General features: G+C 46.5%; 1 protein-coding gene across 1 annotated transcript in view; it reads right to left on the bottom strand.

The window, feature by feature from the left end:
• LOC144139872 (uncharacterized) overlaps positions 1 to 11993 on the bottom strand; it is an 80028-nt gene extending 68035 nt beyond the window's left edge. Inside the window, exons 1-3 of the mRNA XM_077672117.1 lie at positions 11939 to 11993; positions 11654 to 11875; positions 11544 to 11548 (exon numbers count right to left, since the gene is read on the bottom strand). Of these exons, the coding sequence (XP_077528243.1) occupies positions 11544 to 11548; positions 11654 to 11875; positions 11939 to 11993 (282 nt within the window). The remainder of the gene's footprint in view (positions 1 to 11543; positions 11549 to 11653; positions 11876 to 11938) is intronic.
• Between the last annotated feature and the right edge of the window lie 382 nt (positions 11994 to 12375).

Below are 12375 nucleotides of genomic sequence, written 5' to 3'. Positions count from 1 at the left end.
TCAAGAGGAAGAAGACGAAGTTTGTACGTTGCTGCACCCGAAAAGAGGACACACCCAAATTTTTGAATGGGTCTTACGTAACCACTGTATAGAAAGAGTAGGGTGTCCTCACACATGCCAATTTTTCTGTTGCTAACTACGCAAGAATGCTACAGCTCTTTACCCTTGTGTGGAAATATGGTTTATGTGCGGGTGCCAGTCAAGCGTACTGTCATATTTAATGCCCAAGTACTTCAAAGCGGTCACCTGAGGAATGCTCTTGTCGCGATAACTCAAAGAAAGGTTAACAGGAGTGGATAACGTAAACACTAGGACCGCGCGTTATGAACCAATTCAAGCTGTAATCCACCTCTGGATAGAACCCAGACATGCCTGTAATTGTTCATATAGATCGTGAATATTCCGCGCAGCAGAAAAGAATGCTATGTAATCAGCATATACATAATAGCAAGCTGTCTGATTGAGCGAAATAGAACTCAGCAATATATTAAAAAGAATAAGAGGGAGAACCGATCCTTGCCGAACACCAACTGTTTGCTGTCGAGTCGATGAATTAAAACCATTTTGGGAATAAAATAATTGACGACCGATTAAAAATTGTTTTATTTGGGAAGACCACAATCCTTTAGGTTTGCAATCAGGATGCGATACTCCACGCTGTCATATGCTTAGGCCACGTCCAGTGTGACCAGCGCGCAATCCCGCTTACTGTTGCGTGAAAATTGTTTTCTGCTCTCCAAGTCAACGTGAGTTGACAAAATAGAGCAGCCTGGGCGGAAGCCGATTTGATGAAGACTAAGAATTTATTCTTTTGAGAGGAAGCGCAGCAAACGCCCATGTAACATTCTCTCCCCCAACTTGAACAAGCGGCTGGTCAGAGCGATTGGACGAATGTTGTCCGGGATTGTTCCTTGACTGGGGTTTTTTAGAAGAGTAAGAATTTTCGTAATTTTGTAATCTGCGAGGATCCATGCTTTTTCTAAAGAGGTATTGACGATATTTAACAGATCCTCAGGTGATTCCTGAACGAGAAGCTTTATGGAGGCGGCACAGATATCGTCTGGCCCTGGAGAGGAGTTCGGAAAATGCATGATGACATCAGCCGTCTCTTCCATCGTTACCGCGGAAAAGTCTGAACCTGGGTCAATTTCAAGTGTAATGGAAGGAATGGTTGCAGTACACTGTTTGTAATTCCCTTGAGATCTGTTCGAGGTAATCTAAAATTTATTAAACAAATCTGTTGGGCAAGTTGGTGCATTATGCTTGAAAAGGTAAAAAGCGCGACTTGGACAACGACAGTAGAGAAGGACGACGGGACAAGCGCTCACTTTCAACTAACATTTATTGAGGCATCGTCTCATATTTATACATGTACCAGGAGCATGCGCACTTTGGAACACTACGTAGAACGAATCAACCAGAGAACATAATCACAGTGACATTTTCAAAAATTCACACTCACTGGCACGCAAAAGAACCGAAGTATCACTGACGCATTTATCACCTTTCTGCTTAATATGGAACGCTTCTAACAGCTCTCTCGCCACGGAATTTTTACTCCTACCGAGAATCCTAATCTGGTCAAACAGAGGTCTGCACTCTTTCAAGGGACTGACAGGCCTACAGTCTTTGCAGTGTGCGGGTAAATGCGCACGCGTATCATTGTTAAGAGAAGAACTATGCTCGCGTGCCCGGTCATTCACACACCTGCCCGTCTGGCCGATGTAGGCCTCCCCGCATAAAAGCGGTATCTCGTAGACTACACCGACGTCACACGCCACAAAGCGCTTGGTATGCTTCTTTTCGCACTTTTTCGGTTTTGGCTTGCCGGAAATTTGCGCACACAGGCGGCCAAGTTTCTGTGGAGCAGAAAACACCACCGGCACTTGGTACCGTTCTGCCACTTTTTTCAGGTTGTGCGTAACCTTATGTATATAGGGCAGAACAACAGGCTTCACCTTAGGTTGTTCTGGCCGCCTCGCACCTACTTGGCCTTTGGCTTTCCGCAGCAAGGCTTCGGCAACACCCACCAAGACATAGCTTGGGTAGCCGACCGACAGAAGTCTCTTCAATTGAGAGTCAAAGCTCTCTTGAACAGCATGTGCACACGACTTCTTCAGTGCAGATTCTAAAACCAGAGACGCTATGGCCCTTTTGACAGTCTTTGAATGAGATGATGAAAAAGGCAGGAGCTGTTTACGGGCACGCGGGCGATAGACCCAACAAACATGGTCGGAAGAAAATTTAAAATTGATATCCAAAAACTGCAGGGTGTCATCACTTGGAATCTCGTGTGTAAATGCAAGACCTTTCCCATGGCGACTAAAGTTCTCTAAAATCCCTTCTGCGGCTGCAATGTAGTTAAAAGAACACTGTTTTTTTAAAACCACTAAAAAATCGTCGACATATCTAAAAACACGCAGAACAACATCCTTGTCAAAACTTAAAAGCAAGTCCCGGTCAACACTAGCAAGAAAAATATTGCATAAGACTGGCGCAACGCATGACCCGATACAAATTCCTTGTTTCTGAATGTACGTGCGTCCTTCGAAAGAAACAAATGTTGCGTCCAGATAAACTTCCAACAACCGCATAAAACAATCCACCGACATACCACAAGAATTCTGGAACTTGACCACGCCGTTTACATCGATGCATTGCCTAACAGACGCAAACAGTTCCACGTGCGGGACAGAATAAAATAAATCTTCGACGTCAACCGAGAAGGCAAACCCTACCGTGGCGTCATTCTTAATATAATCTATGACTTCAAGTGAATTTTTGGTGATAAACGGGTCGTCGAGGTTAAGGCTACCAAGATGCCTTTGTAAAAACTGGCTTAAATGCGACTGCCAAGCACCGCGCTCGCTAACAATACACCGGAAGGGCATCTTATCTTTATGTGTCTTAGCAGTGAAAAACACGCTCAAACAATTATTGTTTTTACAACTAGTAATGGCCTTTGCTAGACGGGGCAGCTCAAGCTCCCGACATAATTCCGCAGCCTTTGCTTTCACCTTTAGGGCACTTGCCTTCACGGGTTTGAAGCTCTTTTCTATCGCTTGCCTTGATTTCTCATTGAAAACACCAGACGGCATCGCAACAAACCCACCCTCCTTGTCACTCAGTAGTAGTCGGAGCCCATTGTCATTGAAGTACTGAACCACAGGCTTGGTCTTCAGCTGGGAACACTGCCTTGGCTGCGTAGGAGCAGTCCTACGAAGGCTGTCAACACCGTCTAGGAGACACCGGCTTCTCGACAACTGAAACACCTCCACTTAGATTACCAGTACATTTACGTTTGCGCAGGAATGCAAAGAACGCACACCGGTTTTTCTTTTGGAAAGCCCTACCCCATTTCTCCTGGCTCGAGCAAGCTTCCGCAGATATCTACGCCTAGGGATGACACAGGAAGGTACAAGCTTGGATGACTATACCCATTTCGCTCACACTTGGAATGCAAGATTTGGCGAGTCCCGCCAGATTGAGGTCCCTTTAACCTGCACCGGATGGAAAATATCGCAGCCTAATTTTTATTTGCGTTGCGCTGGTCTTACCTCCTCTGGTCTTTGTGATGCTTGCGGCGAAATTGAAACAATTGAGCACTTTTTTCTGCACTCCTGCGGTTTTTTGTTTCATTCAGAAACGGTATCTAGTCGCACGAATTCAACGCATTTGTTTTCCTCTGTCGATGCCTGTGCTCCTTTCGCTCGAAGCTACATCCCTTGGGTTTTGTCATAGAGGTATGATTGCGGCCATTCACGCGTACATATCAGAGACCAGACGCATGCCGTGCTAACCAGGTCAAACTATTTAGCCTTTTCTCCCAAAAATGGCATCATTCACTGATTCTTTTCTAGATCTATTATATAATTCGGCAACCTCTTAGACAATACCTACAGGCTGATTATGTAGGGCTATGAGTTGGGCGTTTTAGAACCAGAAAGCCAGCCCGTTTCTTGAACAATCACCCATTAGGGTATGTGCACTAGAAGAGGAACAACCACCACCACAACAACAAAGGAGCTGGGCTGCCTGAAAGCTGGGAGCGGCGTTCTTATCGGCTTCACCCCTGCGAATAAACCTTCGAAACCGGCTATCCGTCCACCGGCTGTATCCTTGACAGTATATGTAGTGCGTAGAACCGGTCCACCAGTAAGGTTGTCAAAAAAAATGCTCGTCACACAACCCCTCGAGGGAAGCCGTCTCCCGCGCTGATGATAAACAAAACGCATGGTCATGCGTTTTGTCCGATTCTGTTCGATTCTGTTTTGCGAACTGACGATAACTGAAGCGGAGGGTCCAGCTACAGACGAGTAGACACGCGCTAGGAACCGGCGAAAGCAATGTCCGCCAGAAAACCCAACAGGAAGGCGAGGTCTACGAAACACGTCTCCAATTATTATATTGCGCAAACACCCGCTAACGGTCGGCTGGTGGCGGTCGATGTTGCAATCGCCACCAACGGTTCTGTAGAAGCTGCCCGTCGTAAAACCACAGCGCACACCGCTCTGTGGCATCGATGGTCACAGAGCGAAAGCCGCCTCTAAGTCATGGTACACGGGGGTCTGTCCCCATACGACTGCACAACCAATGCACAGGACTTTTCTAGAGATAAAAACGAGCTCAAAAGTTCTCCTTCGCCTGAAAAACTAGTCCGGGCACAAATATTCCTGCTATGGCGACCATAAAAATATATCACGCCGCAGCAGCGGCCGCCACAGGCGTCCCGACTTCAAATCGACCATGCGAAACCATGCCCGTTTCCGCCGAGTTCCAAGGTCAGTCAAACACACCCAGCCCATTCATGGGCGCGGCGTGGCGACCGAAGCCACACACATCCATGGCTTCCATTTTGTGTGTGCGTAGCGTGGTAGCCACGAAGTCGTCATTTGATGCCCCCTAGCAGAGACAAGAAATTAGCCCATAACAAAAATGAAGTTCCGAGGCCACCATCAGCAAATGATTCCACAATCACGGGGGTGCTCGGTCGAAACAGGAGTTCACTCTTGTTCGAGCCCAGAGGAGAGGCCAAGACGACACGATTTTCCAACGGGAGCCTTATTCATACACCGTGAACAAATGATACAACTTCATTCGTCTATGACGAATGATACAACTTCAACATCTAAAATGCAATCGACCATGTTCAGACACGCTGTTCCGTACAAGCGTCCACCGTGTACACTTAGGCAAGCCGTAAACAAAAGCCGTATTTGATTGTCGGTTACAGGGCGCGTTCCGTTCGCTACAGTGAGCCCGTTTGATTACTTGGTTTGTGCTTGCTAAGAGCTGCACTAAGACTATCCTCAAGAGAAGTAGAAAACATAATTCAGTGGAAGAACAGAACACCGAGAAAAACGGACCGCCCAGCGCCGGGCGTGGCCAAAAGCCACGCTGGCGATTTCAAAGAAGTGGTGGGGTTATCTATTTTATGCTGTGGAATGAGTATTGCAGAGCAATTTCAGATGGGGCTACATGCGAAGAATTAGCGCAAGCCGTACTTTATCAACATAAATTACCCCAGTACAGCGCGCTGAATATGCCAGGTGTGCTAGGCGCAATTCGGGCGGTTTAACTCGAGGTGTATCACTACTTTCATAACCCAAGCAGCTAGAAACTCGGGAGTAGGCAGAACTCCTGCATTCTGGAATAACGCCCCTAATGACTGTTTCAGTGGTGTATTCAACCTCTAGCTGATGCTTTGTATTTTACAGCGTCATTCGAATTTATCCCCCTCCCTCTTAAAGGTGACGGACTCCCTCCCCCATTCGTTGTGCGATCACACGATGAGATATGAAGTCCAGTATGGGCTTTGGAAACTTAGGATACACATATTGTCCCCCTTAAGGGGGGTTTTGTTGTAATCATATAAAAATAATTTATTGCATTCCCAAGCTTTCAATTGTCACAAGTCACCATTTATGGTCTTCTATTTTTTTACAGACGTCACTAACCTTAGTACACCACAAACACCAAAACCAATCAAAACATTGATTCAAGAAATCGTTTTGTGGTTTGTTGCTTTCATGGGCCAGCACCAAGCCACAAAATAAAGTATATTTTCAACATCCCAACTGAATGGAGCTTCAAATTTCTTTAAGGGCACCACCACGACCTACAATTCAAAACCTCAGAGCAGCAGCTGCACTTGGAAATATTAACTTTGACTACTACACGCCATGGTTACGTCACCCCAGGGCGCCGCAAAGAGAATTTATGCTGCGGCTGCCAACTGCGAAAAACGATCCCGAAGAGGACCTCTTAACCTAATATCCTATCAAAGGAAGATCTGTAAATTCTCATAAAATTGTTCTACACTTTACAAGCGCTTTTATACCATATAATCAACAACGGGAGCAATATGTATTTTTAGACTTGGCATCTAGCACCTTTACCTGCTTTGGTCTGAAGTGGGCGTCATGCACCACAGGTTCTTTGCTGGTTTTGAAAAAAAATGTTTCATTTCGGTATTGCAGATTATGTTTTGGTGTCTGGTGCAGTGGCTCTGAAAGAAAAGTTCGCGTTGGCATCGGAGGGGTGCGTGAAGCTCTATCCGAAATTTTCTAGCCCGACCTCTTTTCTTTTGGCTTATGAACCGTACATCTCATTTCTCATTTACCTCAAGTGTTAAGATTGGCTGTTTGTTGCTCAACAAATATGCAGAAAATCCAGATGCACAACAGGCAGTGCGTAGGTGTTAGGAAATATTTAGCTGCAAAACAATTGACACAATGACAAACTCAACATGAATAATTGTGATATCGCCGTAAGTTATGCAACGTTTGATTACTTTTACTGCCGAGGTTTGGTTGAGAACCACTGTTATAATGTATTACGTGGGGAAGGGGAAAGCTCTCAAGACGGTAAGCGACTCTGCGAATGTAACCGGGCCTGGTTCCAAGCCCGTACGCCATCTCAACCAGTGTCCTGGTGCTTTGCAAAAGCGGCCTAGCAGGGATTGTACGGTGGGTTGCATAATATGGCATTTTGTTGGATGAAAAAGGATATTTGTCTTATGTGGCGAGAGCAGCCGGCATTCAATCTTTATTAGTTTCACTCCGCTGGTCGGCATGTAGAAGGCTTACCTGATAATGATACGCTTTGTTGCGATATGTGATAAGAGAATTGGCATATCCTCTTGCTGCCAAGTGCCGGAGGTCTCTGGGACAAACAGGTAAGTGGTGTCTCGGAGCGGGACTGCAGATTGGCCTGGTGACTGTGCGGTAATGATGTATCAACCCGGTGGACGCTAGCAGGGGAATGTTTGTGTTGTCCGGTGAAATACTCTGCACCAGCAGTTACGGCACGCTTGCTCCGAATCCGTACTAACACCTTTGGATGTAGTTCGCCTAATGACGAGAGCGATATCCGTTTCTTCCTGTTGGATTGGATCATGAGTGGGCTGCATTTCGCTGGTGAACCGGTTACGGTGCTAGACGATAATGGGCGTCATAACTCTTATGCCGCGATACGAAATCGCACCAATGTACACACGCGTTGATTGCTTCTCATAGGCGTCACACATTACCCTGGGTCTCGCGTTGCTTGAGGCACGGGATTTGTGCTTGAGGGAACCGCTCGAAGGCGGAGTTGTTTCCTGATATCGGGAGCGAGACTTCTGATTGCAACGGATCACTGTTTCGAAAGGTTGTTAGCAACAGATTCATAGCAAGATCCTTCACAACCCCAGTGCCTCCCCGCTCTATCGTTGGGTCGAAGGATGAGCCTCTATGAGATCTTCGGCTGTTTTGCGCCCCTTGCTTTACTACCGCTTTGTTGGTCGACATGCTGACAGGCCATCCGATGACCAGTTTTTAGTTCTTCTTGACTATACCTTCGATTTTTCTTTTGTTCTTGAAATAAGGTTGTGCGCCAAAGAGGCGAAGGGTGCCTCCATAGGGCATCAGCTTGTTTAGGGGTTAATAACTAGATGACCGGAGGGACTAGGTCCAACGTGTGCTGTTATTACGGGAGAGGGGGGACAGAAGAAATGAACGGTAGTGTGCCCCTCCATTTGGACAGTGCATGTAGAGTATACGTGAAGGAGTACTTGTAGAAACGAATGCGAATTCCGATTTTTGTAGAGCTTATTGGAAGCCACAGCACTTTGCGTAATCACTCATCACGCATGCGGCCGCTTCGTGGGGTTATTGTCTATCCCGCCAAAGTAAAAACATTGTTCGTATGTGTGACACGGCCCTTCTTCACATCGCTATAGTGAACCTTCGCAAAGCGACAATCAGATACTTTATTTCACGGCGCAATATTCTTTCTGTTCTCAATACACATTTAAAACCTTTATCTCGTTGTTTCTTTCGCCTTTTACCTCGCGGGACTCTGGATAGTTCCTCCAAGAGGGTTCATAACGCGTAAGTCATACATTTACTTCTACAGCCTTGCGCCATTCTCCTGCATTAACTTCGTCGTATGCAAGCGTGCCTCCTAAACCCCAAGCTCCCTAGTGTTTTCTATGTCTGGGGTAATATATTCGACGTTATTTTATTATTTACCGCCACATTATTTCAATTCTTTTCTCATCTCAGTTGGTTTGCTTCGTAGGTCGAAGGGTGCTTCCATTCGTTTCGGCGTTAAAGCCGAAGCTTTGACTACGATATTTTATGTTATCCGCTTCCCTGAATTCGGTTGCAATTCTTGGAACACTTATTTCAATTCGCAAGCAATACAGCACACTAATACCTAGTGACACACGCGTCCTCCTTTGTTGCTGCTCAATCTAGAACTGTCCATTTTTATTTCAGATTTTGCCCTGACGTTATTTCAAACATGCCGTTGTTCGTTATTTCATATATGCGCGTCCTGATCGCCCTGCGCATGCTTGTTCACGCACTTTTTCGGTCCGAGGACCCTTCTCCTTGCAGAGTTGGTGACCGATGTCAAACATGACAGCCTTGCCCTGGGTTAGCCCTAAATCTCCCGCAAGCATTCGTGTGTGTGGAGGCTTTTTTACCGTAGAAGTGCATTTCAGTTGATTTACTGCAGCAGCATTATCTTATGCAGGCGTCAAAAAAGAAATAAACTGTTCGAAATACAGTGTCTTCAAGGTTTAGCTGTGTATGGTAATACATTTTGTGCAAAATAAACTTTGTATTGATGACGAAAAAGGAGTCCAATTACACCGATCAACCATACAATGGTCATTCTTGGGAAACCACGCTGTTTTCACCTTCTACGTGCCTCAGCTGTCAGAGCGGTGAAATCTGCCACTGAAAGCCGCACTCTATTCACTTAATCGGTGCAGGACGTTTTCTGTACATGACCCGACGCGTGTATTTTAAGCACCATCTGAATGTTCACAAATGTTTTCAAGAGGTCAGCATTAGAACCTGTTCTCAGTAAATAATCCCAACCTGAGTCATCGGTTTGCCGACTTGCGACCTAAAAACATCACTTTCTGAGCACGGAGCGCTTCCATTTTTTGGTGCTGTTTCAGTGTTGGCTGATAGAGCGAAACACCCCCGTTGGTTGTTTCTATATATTTATTGACTGCTTTCTTGTGCAATTCCACACCCTAATCTAAGTTTATTTTTGGTTCTGTCTCGTTTGTTCTTCTACAAAGTGGTTGACCACCCACTTTAACTAACTGTACTTCAGCAGCGCATGCGTTTCCATTTGCCTGTTTTGCTTATATGAGCGGGGAAGTTAATACGAAGCCTCCATGGGGATTTTTCAAGGAGGTCGTGGAGAGTCTTTTAACTTTCTTTCGCGTGGTTTTTCTTGAAATATCAGTACAGCATTTGAAGTAAATCTATGACAAGCACTCTTATTGAAAGTCTATTCCGGGTGCCTATTTATCGCCAGTCTTAGGCCAGCATGAAAGCAATGTATTAAAACGCGTAATGGGTATGTGTATTACATCAAATGCAAAAACGTTTTTCTTCAAGCTTTATTCGTTCACACTCCCATTTAAGACATGGCTGCGCGAAAAGGGAATGTCTATTCCTTGGTGGGACAATTGTCGCCTCTGTAATCAACCAGATACAATTGATTATGGTTTTGTGATGTGACGCGATGCTGTGTTTTTCTGGGACATTTTACAGCGGACATTAAAAAGGGACATTGACATCACCCCGTATACCGTTCGCTTCCTGCCATTTGAAGATGTTATTCGGGTGCCATATGACGTTTTTGTTCTCCTAGGATTGTTTAGTTTAGGAAGTGCCGCATGACTGATCGACATGCGGAACCCCCTAGGCCGACGAAGTGCATTTTTCTGGACCAGGCGGCGTTGGTGTGGAGCGTTTACGCTGTGGCAAGTCATCCACCGGAGTGGCTGCCTCTTTTGGATGCGCGCATTTGCTTGCCTGAGTTTTGGATTTTGTTCGACTCATGTCCTTGCCCTTTGCTGTCTGCTAGTGTTTCTATTGTGTGTTAAGTGTCTTGCCTTCTAAAGTTTCCTAAACTTTCCATGCATTAAAGAAAAGAAACAGTTGAAGCACAATACGTAAGACCACTGACGCTAACTCTGTCTGGTCTACCAGACACAGGCTCGAATCCTGCCGGTGCGTGTGTGAGTTTTTGCGATTGTAAAAGCTATCCGCACGCACGCGGACGGAAATTGTGCAGTCCTCAGGTACTACGCACCGGAAAGTACTCATTGCCTCTAAGGAATGCCTTTATTACTACACTAAGCTAAAGGTCGCCGGTTTGGATGAAGAGATTGTGGCTGGTTAGAGCCTGTCGCCTTCCAAGATCTTTTTTCTTTGCGCAGCGACAAATATTTTTGAAGAAAGCGTAGTTTTTACATTTGGTATAAAACATTTCAAACAAATTGAACAGCTTGACGGACAACAAATTGTTGATTCTTATCTGAAGCCTGACAGGAACAAGAAGTGATGGTTATAATTAGTTTCAGTATGGGCAACTGGCGCCGAGTTTGTCAAACAAAAAACAAAGCGTTAACTCAGCGTTGTATAGGCCACATATGACGACAAAAAGAAGAAAGGAAACTTCAGCAATGAAGACCACTCCAGTGACCATAAACACACTTTGAAGAATCAGAAAGCGGTGTTTAAATACCGGAACACCGGTAACATACTCTATTTATTCGATGTTAAGGGGGGCTCAACTTTGGAGAGTAAAAAATAAATATATATATATATATATTTATATATATATTTATATATATATATAGCGAATCAGAAAATGGGAAATGAGGGGCTCCGGTAAATAACACAGAAAATAAGGGTTGGCAGTCAAGAAACTCTCGGAAAGCACAGGGGAGGTTTTGGGGGGTCATAGAAAGAGATGAACAATTTTTTGAGTCGAAAAGAAAGTGGTGAAAAAATGCCCGCCGGGTGGGATCCGCACCCACGACCTCCAGAATACCGGTCTGGTGCGATAACCACCACGCTACGGAATAACCACCACGCTACTTGAGGAGGGGGTACATAATTCAGCTCCGATATGAGAGCTTCCTCGATTGACCGGTCTGATCGTGCCATCTCTTCCAGGCTCGAGTACTGACGAGCACGTAAGTAAGGTCGGAAGCGCGGGTGGCATCGTCGTAAGACGTGCCTCACCATTTCTGCATCAGACGCACCCGGGATAGCTCTTTTGAAGAGCTCCTGAGTAGCTCGAATGTATTCGAGCAAGCCCTCGCGCGGGTGCTGCGTACGTGCCTCCAACTCACGGCGGATGCGGTAGTCGTAGACGGGAGGCAGGACCTTCTCGCGCAAGCGCGCCACGAAGTCGGCCCGGGACGCAAACGGAGCCAGGAGGCGCCACCAGCGACCGGCGGATCTCTCCAGAGAAACCGGCAGTACGCGGGCCATGACAAACTCGGTCGAGGCACCCGACGCCGCCTTGTAAATGGTAAGGTCGCACAGGAAGTCCGCCACTCTCTTGCGGTCATCTTAGCCCGTGAACCGTGGCACCACAATGCTCGGCTGGAACGATGGCCCGTGCTCCGACCCACCACTTTCTAGCCCGAGAACCGCCAGCCGGTTCATGAGGTTCTCGCAGAGGTCCATGATCGGGCGGAGCACGCCGACGACCCCAGTGGCGTCCGCATCCCTTGCGGGCTCGCGCGGAGCAACCAAGGGGCTCCGACGGATAGACGCTTCACGGCCAGACATGTCCCTGGGCAGAAATTCTCTCGCGCGCCGCGAAGCGAACACGGGAAGAAAAAATTGTTATAAACAGAAGCCACGACAAAGGCGCCTCAAATTACGAGGAGGGCTACCGAAAAATCCCGAGAGCCACTGAAAAACGCCAACGTAATTGGCCCCGCAAAATTCTCACCGCGGAACAACAAAACAAGGAAGAAGACCACAATGCCCTTCCAAGAACCACCACCGGCCCCACATTCAGGGCGCCAAATGAGGTACCGGGGTTCTTGCACCCGGCAGCGGT

Source organism: Haemaphysalis longicornis, unplaced genomic scaffold (genome assembly GCF_048455015.1).
Source record: "Haemaphysalis longicornis isolate Haplotype H1 unplaced genomic scaffold, Haemaphysalis longicornis Haplotype H1 scaffold_5, whole genome shotgun sequence".
Classification (NCBI taxonomy): Eukaryota; Metazoa; Arthropoda; class Arachnida; order Ixodida; family Ixodidae; genus Haemaphysalis; species Haemaphysalis longicornis.
The sequence above is the reverse complement of the archived record's forward strand: the minus strand, read 5'-3'. Positions and strand labels throughout refer to the sequence as shown.